This window comes from Leptinotarsa decemlineata, unplaced genomic scaffold, assembly GCF_025532065.1.
Source record: "Leptinotarsa decemlineata unplaced genomic scaffold, Ldec_3_MD MMD2_P_RNA_scaffold_7, whole genome shotgun sequence".
NCBI classification, from domain to species: domain Eukaryota; kingdom Metazoa; phylum Arthropoda; class Insecta; order Coleoptera; family Chrysomelidae; genus Leptinotarsa; species Leptinotarsa decemlineata.
The window spans coordinates 4,203,359-4,229,475 of record NW_027412534.1 but is presented as its reverse complement, the minus strand read 5'-3'; the positions used below and the strand labels follow the sequence as shown (position 1 = coordinate 4,229,475).

General features: G+C 34.9%; 2 protein-coding genes across 2 annotated transcripts; one reads left to right on the top strand and one right to left on the bottom strand.

Annotated features, from left to right (window-relative positions):
• Positions 1-1,958: 1,958 nt before the first annotated feature.
• Positions 1,959-10,549, bottom strand: LOC141480314 (uncharacterized). The gene is made up of 2 exons (XM_074170224.1): positions 4,363-10,549; positions 1,959-3,263 (listed from the first exon to the last, which is right to left on the bottom strand). Exon 1 carries the CDS (start codon positions 4,929-4,931, stop codon positions 4,455-4,457), a length of 477 nt encoding a protein of 158 aa, XP_074026325.1. The 5' UTR covers positions 4,932-10,549; the 3' UTR covers positions 1,959-3,263; positions 4,363-4,454.
• Positions 3,259-4,152, top strand: LOC141480315 (uncharacterized). Its single transcript, XM_074170225.1, has 2 exons — positions 3,259-3,595; positions 3,702-4,152. Exons 1-2 carry the CDS (start codon positions 3,464-3,466, stop codon positions 3,993-3,995), a joined length of 426 nt encoding a protein of 141 aa, XP_074026326.1. The 5' UTR covers positions 3,259-3,463; the 3' UTR covers positions 3,996-4,152.
• Positions 10,550-26,117: the final 15,568 nt, after the last annotated feature.

The window sequence follows — 26,117 nt, the reverse complement described above, 5'->3', positions numbered from 1 at the left end:
CCAATCGAACGGTACCGTCAAGAGAAACATTCGAGCGTGTCGATCGCAGCTTGAGGGAGACAGGTATGTAATAATTGATAATTAATTTGAGCACGTTGTTTTATTTCGATATTATTGTAGGTACAGTTTTGCCAAAACGAGGTGGTGAGGGCGCTCCTAGGACTGTACGTACCGTTGTATTGGAGGAAAATATTTTGGAAGCCGTCGCTGATGATCCTTCAATGAGCATCAGAAATCCATCAGAACAGTTCCATACATCCAAGTCCACTATTCATAGAATAATTAGGGAACAACTGCTCCACCCATTTCACATCCAGAAGGTACATGCCATGACACCTCAAGATTTTCCAGCACGACTGGAATATGCCAATTGGTTCATGGATAGGCAAAGAGAGGATATGACTTTTATTAATCGAGTTTTATTCACTGATGAAGCAGGTATCAACTCTCATAATCTCCATATATGGGCCGAAGAAAATCCCCATGGGATATTGCAAACCAAACACCAACGGAAATTCAACTTGAATGTTTGGGCTGGTATCATAGGAAACCATCTTATAGGACCATTCGTTCTACAGGACCGATTGAATGGAGAACGTTATTTGGAGTTCATTCAGAACGATTTGAATGGACTTTTGGAACATGTTCCATTGCAAACCCGAAGAGATATGTGGTTTATGCATGATGGCGCTCCTCCTCATTTTAGTTTGATTGTGCGTGACCATCTGAACCATATTTTCCACAATAGATGGATTGGTAGAGGTGGGCCATATTCATGGCCATCGCGGTCTCCGGATTTAAATCCATTGGATTTCTTTCTGTGGGGGCATCTAAAAAGCCTTGTTTACGCTACACCTATTCACACAAGAGATGCATTGTTGAATAGAATAACATTACATTGTGAAGCCATACGAAACGACCCTGGAATGCTATTTCAAGTACAGAGAGGGTGTCTTCGCAGACTAAGAAAATGTATAGAGAGAGAAAGTGGTCATATCGAGCAGTTTCTGTAGCGGATTTTTCATTTCTGTTTGCTCTTGAGTTTCGTTAGTTAAACCTGTTTGCATTATAAAAATTCGTTATGAACATTTTACCTATCATTTCCATTTTCCTTAAAAACTAATATTTTCGAATAATGGTAGACATCTCAGGATAAATGTTGTTGAATTAACGTTATCATTATTATTTCTGCTTTGATAATTATTCATTTCAAATAATGGTGGACGAGCGGGTTTGATGTCGTCGAGTGAAACTACATTTTTATCAAGACTCGTTGCTCCGATCGACTTTCCACACGAGTACTTTTATTCATAAAATTGTCCAAGTAACCTTAATTTGTTGAAAAATATGTCATTTCAAAGTTTTGGGGTGTGGACCATCGGGGGTAGTCCGTTCCTGACTTTGTAGCAAAACAACTGACTCCTGCATGAAAGCTCATCGAAGGAATTCATTTGTTTAGTCAATTACCAAAATTTGGATGATTTTGAATATTCACTTGAAAAGTTATCAAAGAAAAACATTTTTCATTTTGTAACTTTGAGGGCCCGTTACTTGGTAACGAAGGATTTTAGGAAAAAAAGTTATATGAAGTACTGGTGATATTTTGACCCCATCTATACATTCCCGAGAGGAAAAGAGGAAGTCCAGGGACACCCTGTATATATATATATATATATATATATATATATATATATATATATATATATATATATACAGGGTGAACTGAATCGCCAAAAAATTTCTCTTAACAAAAGCTAATAACTCGTGTTGTTAACAGAAAATTCCTTGTCATTAACGAGGTTTATGTTATCCATCAAGAGTCGGTAAAGAACAAAGGAAATGTGTTATGTTTTGAACAAATGTTAATAACAAAAGTTAATAGCCTCTGTTAGCGCGTTAACTTTTGTTAATAACAGGTTCCTCTCTTCCCCGCAACCCCTTCGCCTGGCATCCTGCTACACAGAGCGCGCCAGTCGCCCCTCAGTACAACCAACTACAGCAGCAGACGAAACACGTGGAGACAGAGTGAGGTCATAGTTTGTGTGTTTTGCTGCGATTTGGTATTTAGTTTATTGTTGACGTGAAGTGTTTTGTTTATTTTAATGATGGAAAGTGAATGAAATCAGGAGCAAGTGATCAATTTGATAGATCTGTATCGCGAGCGCCCAGTGTTGTGGGACCCAACCAATGCTGATTTCAAAGACAGAAACTTAAAAAACTATGCTTGGACAAATTGGCCAAGCTCTCCGCAAGACGAAAGTTGAAGTTAAGAACAAGATGACAAAAGTGATAGGACAATTTCAACGAGAAAGCAAGAAACAAAAAAGTGAGTCTGAGGAACCAACGCAAAAGTAAAGTGGTTTGGTTACGAACATCTATTGTTTTTGAGAGACAAAACCGTGCCCAGATCAATGAGCGAGGTGGGATTGGAGAGAAACGAGGTAAGTAAAATAACACAAATATAATTCAATGCTACGTTTTATACAACAAGACACACTTTTCTACTGCTTTTTCCAAGGCACTGAACCCTCAAGGCTGTTAAGATACGCACGAAATTAATTCCTTACTAGTTTTGCGATGTCAGATAATTTTTTTGGTATTATCTTTAATCTAAGTAGATTTTCTGATGGCAAACCAACAATTCGCCACTGTCCAGGAATTAGTTGTCCTGTTGAAGAGTCCTCTTGATCAAACGTGGGTGTATGTTCCGTTTGATGACTTGCTTCGTCCCAGGAAGTTGTGTAGATGGATACAAGCCAACACAACCTTTTTTGCACGATCAGGTTGGAGCAACAAAGGTTTTTTTAGTACCCTGAACACGACTGATATAATTCCGAACGCATTTTCCACCACTCTTCTACACCGACAGTGTCGATAGTTAAACACCCGTTTTTCACTACCTTTCTCATGCAGCCCAGGATATGTTTTCATAATGGTTGGTTTTAATGGAAATGCGTCATCCGCGACGATAACGATGGGACGGGTAGGGCTTTTCCCGGTAAAGAGGTGGCGTTAGGTAGATTGATTGTATTGCTTTCCAAGAACTCGTTCAACGCACTGTTTGCAAACACTCCACCGTCCGACAATCGTCCTTGACATCCAACAGACACGTAGGAGAAGCAATAATTAGCATCGACCAAAGCTAGCAGGACGATACTGAGCATTACATGCTTGCCGTCCATGGCTCCAACGCAGTGAGGAAAGTTCCAGAGTCAGAGATATTCTTTTGCATGGTGTAGCCATTCCTCAGGCGTGGATGGTACCTGAAAAAGACATCTTGGATCATTTTAAATTATTTATTAAAATGGATTATTTTAAATGATTAGTTAAATTTTTCAATTATTTCAAGTTTTTCAGCATGCAGAGGAAGATGAGGACAATTGGGAAACAGAAGATGAGGAAACAGAAATCACCCCAGCCCCGCCTCCACAAGTCGGCGCCGTACAAGCCCTAGCAGCTGAGCATGCTATGGCACCACCCCAAGCTCCGAAAGCAACCCAACCAAAAAAAACGGAAAACAAACCAAATGATGGCCGAGGAGGCATATGGCGTTATGAATCGACTTGAGAAGATCGGAGAAAGAGATCACTGTGAGGTAGGAATATTGACGTTATAGTTATAAAATCGTTTTCAATATACAGTCATAACACTGCCCTACACTTACCCTAAGAAGGATAAACACAATAATTACTTTTTTACAGGTATTCGAGGAGAACGTAGCTTGCCAGCTTCGTCAAATGAAAGACAGTCGTTTGCAAATGGTTGCGAAACATCGAATCAATCAAGTTTTGTTTGAAATTGGTATGTCTGAGTTCCAACCGCCGGACGCAACTTCTAGCCCTGGAAGTTTGCTAGAAGCAACACATAGCCCCACGCCAAGCATGTATTCATCCGTGAACCCGCATGACGCGGACCCTGAAAGTACTCAGCTCCATGCAACGAACTTCCCCATTACAAGCGATTTCTGTAGCCTGCTTAACTTTACCCAACTGTAAATACTTGATTGTAACGTTTCTTTCTATTTAAATATATTGTTTACATGTACTTATGAATGTTGTACACTTGTTTTATGTTAACATAAATATGAAAGAACAAGGATTTTGGGTTGTTTAATGCAATTAAGTAGTACCATGTAGCACTCATTATCAACAATTTAGCAAGTTATTAGTAAGTGCGCAGTTGCAACACCTATAGGTGATTAAAATAACTAGGTCGATAAAAAAGTTTCCGCTTTATGAATAATGACGGTTTTGGAACTTATGTTTTTTGCATGTTTCAAACTATTATGCAAAACGGCAGTTTGATGCATTATGCCAAGTGACAGTATTTTCATTTTAATTTTCTGGTATGTAATTCAGTTACCTGTACATTTTCTTTGAAGCAATCAATCAAACCATCTAGTACTTGTGGAACCATCAATGAAATTGTTGATTTTGATATTTTAAATAAATATCCTAAACTGCAAACGAGTCCCCTGTAGCTAAAAACCGCAACGTGACCGCAAGTCTTTCTTTCACTGGAATGGCTTTTCTGTAGTTGGTGTCCTTTTTCCCAATTCTATGCCCCAGTTGTCCGATCAACCACTCAACATCACAGCTGGTCATGCGGAGAAAATTCTTGATGCTTCTGTCGCACCATAGCTCACCTGAAAGAGGGTCACGATCGTCTTCTTGCAGATCATTTAACATATCACTCCCACTGTACACAGTCCTTGCTCTGAATGACGGTTTCACCCAGTATCTCCTACGTCTCCTTTGAGCAGCGGTAGCCAAAACAACGCACGCAGCTGCAACGAGCACCACGTCATCCTCTCGCACCATTGTCTCACCTAGAAATGCTGGCTGTGCATTAGCGTTGATTACAGATGGCGGAGTGATTTTTAACTTTTGTTGATAACACAACTGGCAGCCAAAAGAAAATGTTATTAACATATGTTACTGACTTTTGTAATTAACATCAGTTAATAACAAAAATGTTGAAGCCGGGTCCAGACTATGTTGGGTGTCGGTAAAGATCAAAGCAAGTTATATAACTTTGTTATATAACACGCCGCAACTTGTCCACACTTGTGTTATTAAAAATTTACTGCAGCGCCAGCCAGCCAGCGCATCGGCGATTGAATTTAGTATTGACCGGACTCTCGCATTGCACATATTATTTTTACGCGATGTAATGGTTGAAAGAACTCACTACTCATTTGATCGATTTTTTTCGCGAGCAACGTGTTTTATGGGATCCTACTTTCTTAGATTTCAAAAACAGGAATATAAAATACGACGCGTGGACTAAACTAGGGGCAGTATTAAAAACGAATTCGATTGAAGTTGAAAAAAAAATACGTATGTTTATTGGGCAGTTGAAAAAGGGGAGGAGTGGCGATGGAGTTGATGCTCCATATAAAACAAAATGGATTTTTTTCAAATGCTTTTATTATTAAGACAAAAATGAGCCACAACATTCTACTGAAGGTGGCCTATCTCCCGAACAAAGTGACAACAAAACAGCAGAAGTAAGTACCCCACATTTCAACTTAATTATCAATTTGAAGTCAGTAATTATTCTGTCACGGCACTTTTCCCTCCTCACTGGTAAAGAACGAAGTAAATTCTTTCCGTATTTCCTTGCCTAGCACACTGGGTTTTCTAGGAATTCTCATGAATCTTAGCAGAGTTCCATTTGGCTGACCTTCGACTCTCCATGTACCTGGTCTTAGTTCCCCGGTAAACGTGTCTTCTGAATCTAAAGTGCCTGGTGGACAGTAGGATGAAGATAACTGACCATTCCTAAGAAAATTGTGGAGATAACAGCATCCTAAAACTATCTTTTCTGCTCTTTCGGGCTTAAGAAGCATTGGTTTTCGTAACACCCTGAATACGACAGATAAAATTCCAGATGAATTTTCAACTACTCGCCTAGCTCTACTATGTCTTTAATTGTAAATTCTCCCCTGTGAACCTCTCTGTTGAGTGCCTGGGAAGGTTGTCATAATATGCGGTTGTAATGCAAATGCCTCATCAACTAGAAATTCGAACGGTGATAGTAATGTTCTTCCCGGTAATACTTTCATTGGTGGGAGATTCAAGGAAGATGTTTCAAGTAGCTGTTTAAATGTTGTGTTAGTATATACTCCGCCATAAGACAAACGTCCTTGTCAACCCACATTTTGAAAGCACTATGCTGAAAAATCCCTTGTAGTTGAAATAGTCGCTACCAGTGTTCCGTGGAGCTTGTAAACATATGTGTTTTCCATCCATACTACCACAACAGTGAGGGTAATTCCATATCTGGTTGAAATCGCCTGCAATCTGTAGCCATTCTTCTTGATATTTAGGCACCTAAAAAAATGCTTTACAGTTTTTTTATCTTGTAGGAAGAACGGCAACCAGAGTCACATCTAGAAGTGCAACGTGATACAGAAAAATGTCAAGAAAAAACTGTGACAAAAACCATTGTTACCACAAAAGGTATCAAGAGAAGAATTTTAGATGCGAAATCTGAAGAATCTTATGCGGTAATGAAAAAAATATCCAGTAACGTGAAAAAACGAGATGACTTCGATGTGTACGGTGAATATGTAGCCGAGATCTTGCGGAATCTCAAAAGCAAGTCGATTCTAGTCCTCGCGAAATATGAAATAAATGATGCTCTGTACCGAGCCGAGACAGCAGACATACATTCGAATACACCTCAGTCATTTACTACCCTGGTGTCCGATACACCTGCATCTACTCCACTCTCACCAAATACAATAGACACTGACACCCAATCATACAATAGACCTGGGTCATCTACCATGACGTCCGCTACTTCTCCAATTCAAACTGACAATGATACTCAATCATACGCAGAAGACATGAGTGAGAAGGAATTTAACTTCGCATAAATGCTTCTGAATTCATAAATGTTCTGATCTGTTCTACTTCCAATTGAATGAATAAAGAGGTTTGAAAAATCCTATGTACTTACTTTCATTTTGTCGCTTAAACAGTCGCACACTTCTGGTACAATATTCGAAATACTCTGCTTAGAAAGTTTGAATAAATAGCTCAAACTTTGGTAGGAATCTCCACTTGCTAAGAATCTCAACATTACCGCCAATCTTTCCTTTAATGGTATTGCATCTCGAAATGTCGTGTCTTTTTTGCCTACTTTCCTTAGGAAAGTAGGCAAAAAAGTAGTTTTAAACATTTCCTTAGGAAATGTTTAAAACTACCATCACATTTAATGTCCCCTGTCAATGGGTCTATGTCATCCACTGCTAGATCCTTCAAAAGAGTTGTTCCACTATATGTTCCTCTAGCAACGATGGCCGTACCCAAAATCTCCGTTTATATTTCACTCGTCGCCTACATAAAATCACGCAAGCTGCTGCTGCCAAAATGACATCCTCTACGTTTGAGGTCATTTTCAATAATACAGATGCCACTGCTTCCAGATGAGCACTTTTGTATAGTTTTTTTTTGTTACATAGTCTGGATGTCTCTGCTTTTTATAACAAGTTATATAACAAAGTTGTATAACACATTTGTTGTATAACTTTGTTAATAACATGTTTTGTTACACAGTCTGGACCCGGCTTAAAAACTCGTGTTCTTGACTCCGGTGTGAACGCGGCTTAAGTCGTTTTATTTTTAGCGAATTTCATGAAGTATCAAACTGGTGAGACTGAAATTAAAGATTTTCAAACAAAAAATAGAATTATTAATCAACACACAAATTTGAAATTATTTTACGATGATCACGTTGAACATAATATTTTAAAAAAACTTGAAAACTTTCAAGAAAGAAATAGTGGTTGGAGTCTTCATGAAATTTTACAATTGAAGGTTAACTTGAATAATTATACACCACTAAATGTAGGGATTTCTACATTTGTTGAAGTACCTAAATTCATTCAAAATAAAAAGGCAGTCCTTAATATACAGAATAATGATTCGTACTGTTTTCTTTGGTCTATTGTGGCAGCTCTTCATCCATGTACAACTAATGTTTGTGAAGCTACGTGTCCACGGGAGAGTTTTTCTGAGAGTAACTTGCAATATCAGCTGTCAGGTGTTTGTCCATTTGAGAGCACTCGAAGGAATGTTTACTATCAGACAGCACCTTGAGAGCAGTCGTCTGCTAGTTCTCGCGAATGTACTCTCAGAGTCGTGTCCCCTAGTACTTGATGAACTTGTACGAGATCCTCTCAGGATGAACAGAGAAAAACTTGCAGCTCTAATTATTATTTATAAAAAGAAGAAAGAAACTGCGAAAGTGAAAAAAAAGTGCGATGTTAAGTCTTAGATTCAACGTAGAACTAGTTACGGGGCCTCTTTAACATTAACAGCCGAGCTCCAGATTGAAGATGCCCAGCAATTTCAAAATTTTGTAAATTTGGGCCCAAAATTATTAAACAAGATACAACAATGCGCTTAGCAATACCTGTATATGAACGTGTTAAGGTGCGTACAGACTAGAGCATTCAGCCCGAATGAGCATGCCTAGGCAGAACGAGCATTCAAATGTGGACGGAGGCACGCACCGCATGAGGCATGCTCAGGTTGTGCGGCACATGTGCTCAACCCGATCCAAAAGTTTTCGGTCCATCAAAGCGAGGCAACGCTCATATGGCTCAGTGTGGACGGGAATGTGTTGTGCAGTGCGTTGCATACCTACAGTAAAAAACATGGAGTGGACGCAAGAAGAAGTTTTAGGTATTATTAAAGAATATCAATCACAGCCGATGTTATGGCAAGCCAAACAAAAATCATATTTCAATAGAATAAAAAAGGAGGACGCTTGGGCTGAAATTGCAGCGGTACTCGACAGAGACGTAAATGAAGTACAAAAAAAGGTTGATAGTTTAAGGGATTCGTACCAACGGGATAAGGCACGAGTTAAAAAATCATTGGGTAGTGGAAAAGGTAATTTGATTCTATCTTGTTAGTATATAGGATTAATCACGCACTCTCTAGGTACTGATGACATATACAAGTCTAAGTGGTTTGCATTCGAAGCCCTCAAATTCCTAGACGAAAATGAACCAAGGATAACAACAGACGTAAGTACAATTTAATGTAAATAAAATATAATGCGGTATGTTAACAAATAAATAAATAAGTATGTATTCGTATATTGTGTTTATACGTGTACTTTATCTGGTTATGCATATTTTTCTTGCCAAGGTACTACCCCAGATGTTATGAAGTAATCTCAATATTCGTCCCTTACAGCCTTAGCATTACAGGTATATCTTCGGGGTACATTTCTAAGGGATAAAAGGGATGTTCTTTCATCTCTGTCGTTCCGCCAAGTTCCAGAAATTGTGCTTCCTTCCATTTCTCTATGTAAAGCTTCAACAGGAGTGTATATTCCCCTAGACGATTTACTTCTACGCAAACAAGTGTTGCTGTGTCTGCTTCTGAAAGCATCGGTTCGCGTTAAACTCAAAACACGCTGGACATGATACCGAAGGTATTTTGGACTATCCGTCTTGATCTGCTGCCGCTCTTTATAGGGGCTTGTAGTACTACGTGCTTGCCATCAATGGCGCCTAAACAATTTGGGAAATTCCATTTGTTGAGCGATTTCTTCCCATTCTGCTAGTGACGATGGCAACTACAACAAAAGAAAAAAAAATTAAAAAACTTGTTAGGTATATTGTTTGTGTGTATTGTATTTCTCGAGCATTTTTCTGTCGCTTCCATAATTTTTTTTGTTTTTCAGAGTTTAGCAACAGCTTCTGAGGGAAACGAGATAGAGGAAGAAGAAAGTATCAGTGACGATCTTGACAACACACAGTCAGAAAATATCAGCAAGCTTAAATCCACACCAGTAATTGATACTGAAACCACACACCAAAATACCCAAAAGAAAGCATTTAAGTCTCCCAAAAAATGTGTCATTAAACGCAGGAAAGTTGCCGGAAATGCAATGGTTTTTGACGCATACCGGGTGTCCCACATTTTATGTGACAGGCAATAGCTGGTTTGTTGAAGGAGATTCACAAAAATGTTTCATACAAAAGTTTCAGGAGTTCATGAGAGCTATATTTTGATATGATTTTTAAATATACAGGGTGTTTGGTGTAGGTACTACAGACCAAAATTCCATTTTTTAAAATAGAACGCCCTATATATCATTACATATTCAGATGCTACGTTAAATTCTGATATCATTTCATGTTTGGTTTTTGAAATTCGGTTACGGAGTTGTTGAGTTATTGCTTAAAATGTAAAGTTTCGAGAACGACTATTATTTTTAAAAATATCTCATACAATTATTCTCTCTGCAATATAAAGCAATTCACCCTCAAGTTAGTCACATTCTCAAGAATTTCAATATTATATTCAACTGATATCGATATCGTAGAGGTGAGAATAATGGTTTGTATTCAGTAGTAGTCTAGTTCAATTTAATAAAAGATTTAGACTGGATTCGTGTATGAGTAAATAAGTTTTTTTGAAACTTTATATTTAAGGAAAAGTGCAATAACTCAACAACGCCGTAACCGAATTTCAAAAACCAAACATGAAATGATATCAGAATTTAACGTAGCATCTGAATATGTAATGATATACAGGGCGTTCTATTTTAAAAAATGGAATTTTGGTCTGTAGCACCTACACCAAACACCCTGCATACCGGGTGTCCCACATTTTATGTGACAGGCAATAGCTGGTTTGTTGAAGGAGATACACAAAAATGTTTCATACAAAAGTTTCAGGAGTTCATGAGAGCTATATTTTGATATGATTTTTAAATATACAGGGTGTCTGGTGTAGGTGCTACAGACCAAAATTCCATTTTTTTAAATAGAACGCCCTATATATCATTACATATTCAGATGCTACGTTAAATTCTGATATTATTTCATGTTTGGTTTTTGAAATTCGGTTACGGCGTTGTTGAGTTATTGCTTAAACTGTAAAGTTTCGGGAACGACTATTATTTTTAAAAATATCTCATACAATTATTCTCTCTGCATCAGATCACATGAAAATTAGTCAAAATTTTGGGTGTTCGAAGTAATGGTTTCAATTTTGAGTTGTGGAATTCAGTCAGGAATCATTTTGAATATGAAACAATTGCGAAATTGAAAGAGGTGTGTTCGAAAACAAATTTTTAATTAATAACAATGTAAATAATATAACTTGATAAATCATTTCATAAGAATGGTAGGTACCTAGAAATAAGTCATAAAAATTGTTCAAAGTGATGCCCATTAGATATTATACAGGCTTCGAAACGTCGAATCACTTCTCTCGTACAAGTCGCTTTTATAATATCAGGCGTAATATCACTGCACGCTGGTCGAATTTTCATTTTCAGATCATCCACATTCAAAGGGGGAGTAGTGAAAACAATATCTTTTAAATAACCCCATAGGAAAAAATCAAGCGGTGATAAATCTGGGGAACGAGCCGGCCACCGAATTGGACCCTTATTACCAATCCATCTATTTGGGTACGTTCTATCCAGATATTCAGTAACAACCTGTGAATTGTGAGGAGGAGCACCATCTTGTTGCCACCAAATTCCTTGTCGTTCTGCTATGGGAATATCTTCCATCAACTGGATCAAATCATTTTCTAGAAAATGTAAATATCGCAATCCATTGAGATTTTTATTGAAAAAGTAAGGTCCTAATGCGGCCATTGAACAATCCACACCATACATTAATACCCCAAGTAGTTTGAAAATTACTTTCGCGGACCCAGTGGGGATTTTCTTGAGACCAATAGTGACTGTTATGTCGATTCACAACTCCATTATTGTGGAATCGCGATTCATCGCTCCACAAAATTTGACTGAATATGTTAGGACTTTCATGTAATATTACCTGAATACAAGCAATGAATTCAAGTCGTCGTTCAAAGTCCGTGGGTTTCAAACCTTGTACCAACTGAATTTTGAATGGGTGGTATTTATTTTCTTTCAGAATTCTCTGTACATTAGATTTACTCACACCGACTTCTTCTGCAAGAGTACGGATAGAAACATGTGGATGAATAATAATATAAGCCAACACATTGATCTCTAAATATTCAGTTCTAACAGATCTCGTATGATGACGATGCTTTATAGTAGAAGGAAATGACCCAGTTCGCAATTTTTCTCGAAAAAGTCATTCGTGACGGAATGGGTCTGTCTGGAAAACGTTCTTGGTATAGACGTTGTGCTTGACGGCAGTTTTTTTGACATTCCCCAAAAATTAATAACATATCAATGCAATCACTTGGACTAAATGCGAAAGGCATACTGGAGTTTTCGCACAAAGAACACAGTTACTGTTTTGCAAAGAATCACTGAATCGAACTGACAAGTAGATACAATTCAACAACATTTGTTACTATGGCATCAACAAGCATAAGCCACTTGATGAAATTGTGCAATATAAAGCAATTCACCCTCAAGTTAGTCACATTCTCAAGAATTTCAATATTATATTCAACTGATATCGATATCGTATCGTAGAGGTGTAAATAATGGTTTGTATTCAGTAGTAGTCTAGTTCAATTTAATAAAAGATTTAGACTGGATTCGTGTACGAGTAAATAGGTTTTTTTGAAACTTTATATTTAAGGAAAAGTGCAATAACTCAACAACGCCGTAACCGAATTTCAAAAACCAAACATGAAATGATATCAGAATTTAACGTAGCATCTGAATATGTAATGATATACAGGGCGTTCTATTTTAAAAAATGGAATTTTGGTCTGTAGCACCTACACCAAACACCCTGTATATTTAAAAATCATATCAAAATATAGCTCTCAGGAACTCCTGAAACTTTTATATGAAACATTTTTGTGTATCTCCTTCAACAAACCAGATATTGCCTGTCACATAAAATGTGGGACACCCGGTATGTGTATTTAAAAAAAGTGGCGTCTACAGCTGCTTCCACTCCCGTGACAGATGATTGTGCAGTCTTTGGTACCCACGTTGGAAATGCAATTCGCAACTTCGATGCTCGGCTACGTTCAATTGCTCGACACAAAATAAATAATATATTATTTCAGTTAGAGCAGACTCAATATGATCAACCAACAATATTTCCTCCGCAACCTACTGTCGTATTCCCTCGGCAACCAGTACAAAACTACTCAACATCGGGTTATGACACAGCCAGTAGCTCAACTAACGTCATTACAGTCCAATCCACAAATATTCACGCAATCTCATTCCACACCTTATTCATCTTTTATAGGCAGGACTATTTCTTCCGTAAATACGTTTTCTTCAAGCTCCCAACTTTCACCAGTCACTTCTGATTCGCAAACATCCATTTCCCGATCATCCACCCCTCATTCCACGCCTCAACCTGATTTACCTGTTTACTGCAGCAGTTACAATGGTGAGATTGATGGTGACCAAACACTGCTTTCATAAGTCAATGTTGAGAGTTTTAAAAAAGAATTTGAAACATTTCGATTATTCCCAAGGGTCAGATATAATTCTTTTGAAGTTTAGTTACAATGCGTTGCTTTACGTGAATAAATTTTGTCACTAATTAACTTTTTGTTTTACTTACCTTTATGTGTTCTCTGAAACAATCAACTATAGCCTGACAAACTTCGGGCACTATTTCTGAGATGAGCTGTTTAGAAATCTTAAATAAATATTGCAAACTAGTGTATGAATCCCCTGTGGCAAGGAAACGTAAAGTCACTGCCAATCGCTCTTCTGCACTAATACACCGCCTCAAGTGTGTATCCTGTTTTTCAATTCTGCTTTTAATCTTGTCCAAAATAAATTTAAAGTCATTTTCTGCCATTCTTGTAAAGTTCTGAAAATTTTTTCTTTCACCTGATAAATCGTAGAGCAATAACGTATTGTTTAGAGTACTATGACGACTTCTGTTTAACTCTCCACTCTCCGATTTCTGGCATCAGGTAAGTACTGAGACATCGATTCTTGGTAAAAATAAAATATAAACACAATTCATTTGTAGGCGATTCTTACAGCAGTCTTCAATACTTATTTCGAATTCCAGTCTGTACAATTGGCAGGATTGTGAAAGAAGTAACATTGGCTAACTACGAACTTTTGAAGGAGCCTTATTTGAAAGTAGGTTATTAAAAGTTAACGCATGTTCAATTCAGAAAGTTTAATCGAAAAATTCTTATTCTCAATTTCGTAAACGTATGGAATAAATCTGCACATAAAGAACTATCTTGATTTGGTGAAAATATTTCAGTGTAAGCCGGAGATGGCAGTGGTGTAGATGAAGATGAGGCTGTAGATGAAAATACTTGCATATCGTATTCATCCACGATACGAGCAACAACTTTTCTAATTTCACTTTTGATTTTTTTTTGTAAAAGTGACTTTTTATTCCTTTCAGTTCCATGGCAACATATTGCCCGAAAGACTCATCTTCATCTGGTGGCTTTTGAAGAGTTTGGATGGCAGAACGAAATAGTTTGTCATCGCTTTCGTTTATTCTGTTTCGCATTACTTCTTACGTTATTACTTTTTGTCACACCATCATTTTCCTCTTCAATAAATTGTGATTCAATCTGAAACAAAGCACAATAATTAAAAACCTGAACATTATTTCATTTTTGTTTCAGTTTCCGAACACAAAAAATGAATGGTTGAGTATAACTAACTCATTCCGATGGAATTTTCCTTACTGTGTAGGAGCGGTTGATGGAAAACATGTTTCTATACAGAATCCACATAACTCTAGCAGTCATTACTTCAATTACAAGGGTACTTATAGTATTGTACTATTGGCCGTTGCTGACGCAAATTATAATTTAATATATTTTGATATTGGTTGTAACGGAAAAATTTCTGATGGAGGAGTATTCCAAAATTGTTCTTTGAGTCATGGTCTCGAAGATGGAAGTATTGAATTACCCGCTCCATCCCCTCTTCCCGGTAGATATGAACCTGTTCCATTCTGTTTTGTCGCTGACGATGCTTTCGCTATGAAACCTTATATTTTGAAACCATATCCTTTTCAAAATCAACCAGTGTAACATCCGTTGTCGTAGATTGAAACGGGTTACTTTGTTACTTAGGAACTAAATTATGGGTTGCCGAAACTCAGCGGAGAGGGATGGTGTGTAAATATAAGTCCACTTGGAGGATAAGTGTATTGTTTCTTTGAACACGCCAAGATTATGGTGATTACAGGCTTATGGCCCAGAAGTATACTTTTGGGTTCACAGATATAAATGTAAGCAACTTATGATTAGACTTGAGGTGTGGTAAATACTTGGTTTATTCTAGAATTCGCAATTTGTGCCGCAATGTTGATTCGGGTGTAATACATATCAGGAAAGACCTTACATGCATGGGATATGGGAGAATAGTCTCCAGCAGCACGATCCAACCCCTGTACGCAGTACACTCCGGCAATGATCCTTTCCATGCAGATAACTTGCTTCTCGGAAGATATAAGGGGTATAGTGGTCTAGCCTTGCGAGAGATATACCAGGATATAGATTAGAGACTTCATCTCGAAACAATTTAAATTTGAACCTTTATAATTTTTTGCCAGAGTACTATGAAAATTTGAGTTATTCCGAATTTAAATTCAAAATAAAAAAACTCCTAATAGCTCACAGTCTCTACACAGTGAACGAATATTTTCAGATACCGACTATATGTTGACACAATAATACTTTTTTATTTTTATCTTATTTGTGTAATATCCTGTCTGTATATTTGTTTTTTACATGTGTCTGTATATGTAAATGTAGATATGTATGTATGTATATATTCATCTCATATTTTTATTTATTTTGATAAGGTGTTTTGATAGTCACATATATCTTGTAGATGACTTGCTACAAATAATTTTTCTTATAACATAGTCAATAAATGAATTATTATTATTATTATTATAGTTCACAATATCGACTTGAGGTGGTAATAAGAAGGCCTAAAATGAGGTTAAGGTTTAGAAGGATATACCCTTTAGGGTATTTTCGGGAAGTGGGTTCTTACCGTAGTTGTTGTGTGGCCTGAAGATTGGAATTTGACAAGAGAACGGGTACATAATAAAAATCCCCAATCAGAGTTATTCCTTTAGATAACCCAAATATAGTTATTCCCGTATTGAATATTTTGGTTTCTTCAAATCCACAAAGTGATGAGCTCAAAATTCTTGCTCCAGAGAAGAAGTCAACCCATTCAAGTGAATCCAAGACAGGTTGTTCCACAGAAGTTCTTTACAAACAAGCAAGTTTTTGGTAACACTAAACCTAATAATACTAATGTATGGAAACCTAAAAACCAAATTCCATCTCATAGACCTACACCAAAGTCAACAGTAACTGAAAATATACCACCAAGAAATGATTTTTTCCAAAGTCAATCTAGACCAACTTTTCGATCTGAAGAAATTCACGCGATTGATCCAAATTTAAATGATAATGAAGAAAATGAAAAAAATAATTTTGAATTCAGTTATTCTAATGAACAATCATTCTCGGAATCAGAAAATGATCAAATTGATGAAATACTGAATCCAATAATAGAAACTGAAGATGAAAATTTTATTTTAACAAGCGTATGGAAAGGAAACCACTTAGAAATTAATTGCAGTGACAATAGAAAGTTACCTTTCATAACAATAGAAGGACATCATAAACCATTAAATTTTCTTATCGATTCAGGCAGCCATATTTCTTTAATAAATCCAATTATAGCTAAAGAATATTATTCAGAATATATATTTATTAAACCGAATATGATTAAAACATCTTGCGGACAACAGTCAGCTAAATATGAAGCTCACATTCCAGCATTTTCAGAATTTCAAATCAATGAAAAAATTGTATTCACTTTATTTGATTTTCATACATTTTTTGACGGATTAATAAGTTTTAAAGATATTAAAAACATGGGTTTTAATTGGAACTTACAATAAGGTTATTTAATTAGAGGAAATGTTAACTTACCTGTTAAACAGTGTTCTCCTTCAGAATATAGTTTATATAGTATTAGTTTAAATGAAAATGAAATTTTAAGAACAAAGCTACCAACTAATGCAACAGTTGATGGAACATACTACATTCCATATAAATAGATAAATGAACATTGCTTTATACCAGAAAGTATTACAACAGTAGAAAACGGTTATGCAATTGTGGAAATTCATAATGTTAGCATTAAAGATACTTATGTAAAAATGACGTGTCACCATTACAAATGTATCCTTTGATAGATTGTGAACTTTTCAAAACCGAAAATAAAATGAAAATTTATTAAGATTAGATCATCTCAATGAAGAAGAAAAATTCAAAGTACTTAAATTATGCAAAAAATTTCATACCATATTTCAATACCCAAATCAACCCCTATCTGCAACAACTCAAACCACTCATGTAATCAGAACCACTGATGATGAACCCGTTTATACCAAATCTTATAGATTCCCAGAAATTCACAAAAAAGAAGTTCAAGATCAAATTCAAAAAATGTTAGAAAACGGAATTATTAGAAATAGTTGTAGCCCTTGGTCAAGTCCTATTTGGATTGTTTCAAAAAAACCAGATGCTTCAGGAAAACGAAAATGACGTATAGTAGTCGATTATAAAAAACTCAATTCAAAAACTATTCAAGACAGATTTCCTATCCCAAATATAGACGATTTGTTAGAAAAACTGGGTAGAGCCCAATATTTCACAACACTAGATTTAGCTAGTGGATTTCATCAAATCAGAATGCACCCTGATAGTATTGAAAAAACGGCATTTTCAACAGAAACAGGACATTTTGAATTCCTTAGGATGCCCTTTGGATTAAAGAATGTTCCCTCAACATTTCAAAAAATGATAAATGAAACTTTAAAATCCCAGCTGAATAGAATATACATGGACGACGTTATCATTTTTTCTTCAACTTTGGACGAACATATCAAAAACCTCAAAGAAGTTTTCAAACAATTTGATAAATATAATTTGAAAATACAATTAGATAAAAGCGAATTTTCGAAAAAAGAAGCTGATTTTTAGGTCACATTATAACAACTGACGGAATCAAGCCAAATCCGAGAAAAATTGAAGCAATAACAAAATTCCCAATTCCTAAAACACATAAAGACATTGAAAGTTTTCTAGGAATGATTGGTTTTTATAGAAAATTCATTGACAATTTAGCTAAAATTACAAAACCTCTTACACTTTGTTTAAAAAAAGGTAAAAAAGTAGAATACACAGCTGAATTTATTGAAGCTTTCGAAACCTGTAAAAAACTTTTATGTAATGATCCTATTTTAGTTCATCCAGATTTTTCTAAAACATTTATACTGACCACAGACGCAAGCAAATATGCTATTGGAGCAGTTTTATGTCAAGAATGAAAACCAATTTGCTATGCTAGCCGTACTCTAAATCCAAATGAAATAAATTATTCAGTCATTGAAAAAAAAATGTACGCTATAATATGGGCAATGAAATATTTCCGACCATACATTTTTGGGCGCCATTTTAAAATTAAAACTGATCATAAACCCTTAAAATGGTTAGATAATTTTAAAGAACCAAATTCTAAATTAGTTCGTTGGACATTACAACTCTCTGAATACGATTATGAAATTGATTATATAAAAGGAAAAGAAAACATAGTTGCAGATACACTATCAAGAAATCCATTAGAGAATGCATCAATTATTAACGAACCAGGTGATATAGATGAAATTATAGAGGAATTCATTAATGAATCTGAAAATTATACATCTAGAATTCATTCTGCAGAAGAAATACCTTTACTTACTTTTCCATATGCAGATAAACCCCTGAATTATTATAAACATTAAATGATTATAAAAATATCTGACTCATCACCTGTACCACTTTGCATAAGAGAAAAAATTTTTGATAATCAAAGATATTTCATAAATCTCAGAAAAAGATACATGGAATATTTAGAAACATTCGTAAATGATGTAGTGAACAACATTACTTTTATTTATACTTCTCAGACAAAGAACATGAAAAGTATTTTCTGAAATTAATTCAAGAAATACTAATTAGAATAAATTCCAAATTGATAATTTGTTCCAGTGAAGTTAATGATGTAACATCAGAAAAAGAAAAATTAGATAAAATGAATTATCACCATGTTTATAAAACCGGACATAGAGGAATAGAAACAACCAAAAACTCAATAAAAAGAAATTACTATTGGCAAAATATGGATAGAGACATAACAAATTATATAAACAATTGTAACATTTGTCAGAAATCAAAATATGAAAGACAACCAAATAATTTTGAATTTTTACCCGTTCCAATAGGTACAAAATCATTTGAAAGAATTCATATTGATGTTTTATCAATATCGAAAGAAAAATTCTTCACTTTAATTGATACATTTTCAAAATTTGCGCAAGCCTATCCAATAATGGGAATAAATGGAATAAATATATTAGATGCTCTTTTAACATTCATATCACACTACGGCGTACCGCATACTATTGTTTGTGACGGAGGTTCAGAATTAATTAATCAAAATTTTCTTGATTTTTGTAAAATTCATAAGATAAATGTACATTTCACAACACCTAAAAACCCCAATTCTAATAGTTATATAGAAAGATTTCATTCAACACTATTAGAACAAGTAAGAACTCAGACTAGACAAAATCCAGCAGAATCTTTAAGTAACCTTGTTAAATATTCATTGTTACATTATAATAATTCAATCCATTCAACAACCGAATTTACCCCCTTTGAAATTGTTACTGGACATTTTAATAAAAAATATGTTCAAGATCATAAAGAGAATCTTCAGAAAACGTATAAAAAATATTAATAAAAAACTATATGAAAAAAAAAATTTTATTGCAAAAGATAAACTCTAAACGAACAAAACCAATGGATATATCTCAAGATGATCAAATATACCATAAAGAACAAACACGAGACAAACTAGCTTCAAAATTTATAAAAATAAATCCCATTGCTCAAACAGATAATAAAATAAAAACTGATAACTCCAAATATTCAAAACATGATTTGAAAAAACGTAAAAATATTAATCTATTTTTTTTATTATTTCAGATGATTCTATTGGTCATCATTCTCTCATCTATTATCTTGCCTTACCTTAGTGAAACATCAATTCAAAAACTTAATAACCCTATTCTACCCATAAACTTAGAAGAAACAAAGATTAATGTAAGTAAACATACTTTTGTTAGTTATATGAATATTACAGAACTTTTAGAGATGAAACAAAATTTAGACTTTCAATTAAATTTTATTAACGAAAAACAAAATGTAAGCTATCAGTCAGATTTGTTACTTCTAGACAAACAAATACAATATCTACACAAGTTAATCACCAACTACAAACAATCAACCCACATGTTATCTCCAAACGCGGATTGATAAATCTCGGAGGAAAAATATCTAAATGGTTATTTGGTACGGTGATGGTGAAAGAATCAATATAATCCTCAACCATTTAAATAAAAACGATCATTTATTACAAGAGACAATTAACAGTCAAATATCTATAGCAAAAGAATTCATGGTACAAACTAATCGAACATTATTTCAAATCAGGTCAAATATACTTATAGCAATGAATTTAATAAATAAATTTGAGAAAGAAATCAATGAAATAAATGTTCTTCATTTAATTATTGATTCTTTAATTAATTTCCAAAGTTAATTAAATCAAATTATCAATGCAATAACATTTGCTAACCTTCATAGAGTTCATCCAACATTTCTCTCGATGGAAAATTTAAATACAATTAAAAATAAAATGAATACGTTATATTCTTCAAATCAAATAGCAAATTTCAAAAATCAACATAGTTACTATACCTTCTTAGGAATCCAACTAATGTTTACAGAACAGAAATTTTTTTTCCTAATACATTTTCCAATATTGAGTCCCATTCCATATAAAACCTATTTTATCTATTCTATTCCACTTCAAAATAAAATCATTCCACCTCAAAAACCCTACCTTATTTTGAATGAGAGAAATGAGCTATACCAATATCAAGACGAGCCATGTGCTGAAATTGAAGATACTTTCTATTGCCAGAACAAACTTCAAACAGAAGAGGATTGCATCGTAAAAATTATTCTGAACAATGATGCCACCAATTGTTCAACCGTCATGGTACACCTAGACCAAGCCATAGCCAATCAAGTGACACCAGACAACATCATTTTCACGACACCTTCCAATATCATTCTAACTGAAAGCTGTTCCATTGAAACACACCATGAGGTACAACCTGGAAGCTACCTCATTACAACTCCAAAATCATGTTATTTTCTTGTGGATCAAGAAAAATTCATTCATGGAAACGACGAATTATACCCAATGACAGTGATAAAACTTCCATCACTTGATATCTCCACTCTCTCTACAAGGACTATCAAAGTGAAACTTAATAAAATGGACTTAGAAGAAATCCAACATCTGACTTCCAAGATGAACACTCATCATGAAGTTATTTACCCCAAGTGCCAATGCCTGGACAATCATTACCTGTATGGATGGTTGTTATCATTTGTTTAATGGTCAGCCTTGCCATCTACATCCTAGTGACATGTTACTATAAATCATGTTATCCCTACAACTTGATCCAGCATCTTCGACGAAGACAATTATATAAAACTTCCAAAGACGATTTAGAGATGGATGATCAGACCAGCCAACCAGACCAACCCTAGTCTTCCACTTAAGAGGGGAGGAATTACATTTTTGCCCACTTTCCCTGGACTATCCACAGAGATAAAACCCGGAAAATGCTGACACCTCTTTTATTCCGAACGTTATCTTTTATTCCGAACGTTATCTTTGTTTATTGATGACTATGCTTTTAAATCAAACTTTATCTGCATGAGTGTGCTTAGATATAATTCATCATGTTATTCATCATTGCTTATTAATATTTTATTCCAGAATATTCTTTGATGACAACTAATACGCATAGTATTCTTTTATATAAATACTATGACTTATGTATTGTAGTTAGTTCAGTTTTCACTTCAGTTACAACACGTTGCTACCTGCTGTCTATTGAATAAAACAACACATAGTAAGAATCGAATTGTTCTTTATTTGTGGGTGTTATTTCATATTCAAGAGTAATTCAACCAAGCTGTCAGTAAACTGTTCTCACAACACGGAGGGGCTTCAACGAACCACAACTGCTTGAGGTCCAACGTAATTAATAACATCCTTTTACCGCGTGCGAAGCGAATTAGTTAGCAGTTTGTTACAAGCGATTATGTGGGATAGTTAAGTTTACTCAGATTTCTCAAACCCCACGTGTCTAGTTCTGTAACAATATTTGTACTATTTTCAAATTATTTTCAAGTGAAGTCTAAGTTGGTTTTGAGGTGAGTTTTAAAATCAACGCTTTTATAATATTTTTTACCTTTTCAAATCGTTAGGTTAAACATGGGAGATTATGAGAAAGAGATGCGCCGCCTGCAGGCTCTCTGGAATGAGATGGAAACCGATGATGAAGAGGTCATTGAATCAGATGGTGAAAAGGATATTGATAACGTCAGCATAAATAGTGATAATGTAGATTTTGAACAGGACGCAAGTGAATTTGAAGGTGAGCCAGACAACCAAGTGGATGATGGAGAAAGTAAGTCGGAAGATATGGAAGAGAGACAGAAGTATTATTTGAGTAAAAATGGTACCAAATGGAGAAAAAATTGTTCAAACTGAAACGTAAGAACACGAGCTGAAAATATTATCATTCAACTGCCAGGAGTCAAAAGATTTGCTAAAGACAAAAAAAGTCCTATTGACTGTTTTTCAATTTTTATCAACGAAGAAATGTTAGATGATATGGTAAGATGGACAAATCAAAGAAATGAAGAAAAAACACGTGAATGGAAGAAGTCTGCCCATTATGAACTTACAAATAATTCAGAACTAAATGAAAGCTCTACTAGGACTGCTTTATTTAGCAGGCGTTTTTCGAAACAACCGACGCACTGTGTTGCGGCTAGTGGAAAAGTAACTTTTTTCCTATTATTTTTTTCAGTGTTTTTAATGATGCAATTTTGTCACAGACATTCCAAGTAAACAAAAAACACATAAAGCTTATTTTTATGTTGGCCCGTTGATTTCTAATTGATTTTAGAAGTCAAATATACAAAATTTTCACGAAAAGAGGGGATTTCAGGGCTGTATTCAAAATGATCTCATTTTATTTTGGTGACAGATATTTTGATTCGGAAAAAAAAATCTGCCTTCGGACAAGTATCTTCTGTAAAAAAAAGGATGTTGTTTGAGACATTTTCATATGCACCTTTTTTAGAGCGAAAACCTGACTAAAGGTCCATTTTTCCTTAAAATTTGGGTTAGGTAAGCAATATCTAAAAAGTCCCAGAGAGTCCCAGTTCCAAACCACTACAGAAATGTTACATAATTTGTTTTCAACGAACTGTGAAAAAATCAGCTGCTCATACCTGCCCTCCTGGGAGTTATAGCGATTTTAGTATATCACTCTCAGTATTTATTCCATAGAAATAGAACGGAAATTCTCGGAATCACTTATTGAATAATTTAATCATATTGGTTTTCGGGTGACTTTCCGTCATCCCACGTCAAATTTTTATTATTTTCAGACCGGTTTCGGCTAATCGCCATCTTCAGTGTTTTCTTTTTTGTCACTAATTAGTCCGCGTGTGTGTCCGTCTTTATATAGTGTTTTCTTTTAGCTTGTGGTGGTACCTTTCTCTCTCTGTTGTTTTACTATTTTATTCTGTCTCTTTCACTCTCTCTCTCCCCCTTTGTTTTTATGGTGGAATGCGGCCTTTACGTCGTTATCTTTCTCCACTATGCATATAAAAGTGCAATGAAGTTCACTGTGGTTTCCATTATAATTTTGACAGTCAAGAATTATGGAATACCTTAAAATTTCCTATCAGGAACTGCATGAGTTGATGCAACAGAGTAAAACTAGAAACGTGGAGGATGTTTTGGAATTGCTTGATCATGAGCATGGAGTGAAAAGTAGTTTAATATTTCCAAACATAAAAGATAAATTGAAAAAGTTCATCAATAAGTACAATGAACGTCTTCAAGAGTTTAACAGGATGTATGAACGGCTTGGAGCTACGGACTGGATTCAAGAGGGCTATATTTACTTCAAAACGAAAACCCAAACCTAAGGAATTTACATTATGCTGTGAGAAAAAAAAGAAGAAAAGAAGTATGGAACTAATGGAAACAGAAGAGGTTTCTGCAGATTTAATTAAATACACAGCTGAAGAATTGAGAAAAGAGGAAGAAGGGGATATAAAGGAAGGTTTGGCTTTATTCATGGACATGAAACTCAGCGTTTATCAGAGGCAAAAGTTAAAAGAATATCAAGAAAAATACAATTACTTTCCTAGTTACAGAAAACTTTTAGACGAGAAAAAGAAATGTTATCCAGAGAATGTCGAGGTAACTGAAAAGTCTGCTTCAGTCAAACTACAATCTCTTTTGGATCACACCGCTAATAGAATACTGGAATCCCAATCAATTGACCACCTTCAAGCATATGCAGAGAAAGAAATGTTATTGATTAGCAAATGGGGTATGGATGGATCTAGAGGACATAGCCAGTATAAACAAAACTTTACTGACAATACAGCAACTGATAGTAGCTTGTTCAGTATATCTATGGTTCCTTTAGTTCTTTCATGCAATAAAGAACAAGTATGGGAGAATCCAACACCATCATCAACCAGATATTGCAGACCAATCAAGTTTGAATATGCTAAGGAGACTGGAGAGTTTACAAAGCAACAGGACGATCTCATGAAAGAACAAATAAATAGTATACACGAAACGATTATCAACATAAGCGGATTACAATTTAAAGAACATAAACTGGAGGAAACAATGGTTGATGGAAAAGTCTGTAATGCTTTATCTGATAACAAGTCTGCAGCAACGTGTTACATTTGCCACGCAAAGCCCAGTGAAATAAATCAGTTGGACAGAATTGTTAAAATGACACCCAATCAGGAAGCTTATAGATTTGGATTATCAACATTACATTGTAGAATAAGATTTATGGAAACCCTACTGAACATTGCTTATCAAATCACTGTGCGCAAAGCAGGGGAAACAAAGAGAACTAAGCTCAGTGAAGATGAGAAGATTATTAGAGATCAAAGAAAAAAGGAAGTTCAACAAAATTTGAAAGATCAGCTCCAAATAACTGTTGATGTTGTGAAACAAGGAAGTGGAACAACTAATGATGGTAACACAGCAAGGAAATTCTTTAGTGATCCTGAGAAAACCGCTCTGGCCACAGGAGTAGATACCGAACTTATAAGAAGGTTTACTAGTATTCTTCAAGCTATAACTTCTGGATATAAGATAGACTGCGGTAAGTTCTCGAAGTACGGAAAAGAAACTGCTGGTCTCTATGTAAAGAAATATTCGTGGCATTATATGCCACCAACTGTCCACAAGGTTCTTATTCATGGAGCTGAAATAATTCGTTCATTTTTGGTCCCCATTGGCCAACTATCAGAAGAAGCATTGGAAGCAGGAAACAAGGACTTCAGAAACACAAGGCTTTACCATGCGAGGAAAACATCAAGAAAAGACAATTGTGAAGACATATTACATTATCTGCTCGCCAATTCTGATCCCGCAATCACAAGTAAGAGAATACTGAAGGAGAAGAAACACCTGGAATTATCAGAGGAAGCAATGAATTTATTGATAGATGACTGATAATTTGTAATTTTTCTGTAGAATGCAATACAATAGGCCTGTTATAAAATAGTATCTTCAAAGTTTTTTTTTAATTCTACATCTATTCTAGCACTCCACAAAAATGAGCATAACTCTCTTAAAACTGAAGATATTGACTTCAAACCGGTATCAAATTAAACCTTTTATTGCCACCTTTCAAATAAGAAATGAAATAGATTTTGGTTTTATATAAAATTTCAGAGTTATTCAACAAATATCGAAAAATCATGAAAATTTGACGTTTATAATTCTTGTTCGGACCACCCTATAATTTATTTTAAAAACTAATCATAGGGTATTTATCAGAAATAAAAGAAGAATTAAAATAAATTTTTTTTTAAATTTTTCGAACAATTTTTTTTTATTTTTGATTTTTGTTGAAAATTTGACCCAACAATTTTTTTCGGTGAAAATTTTTT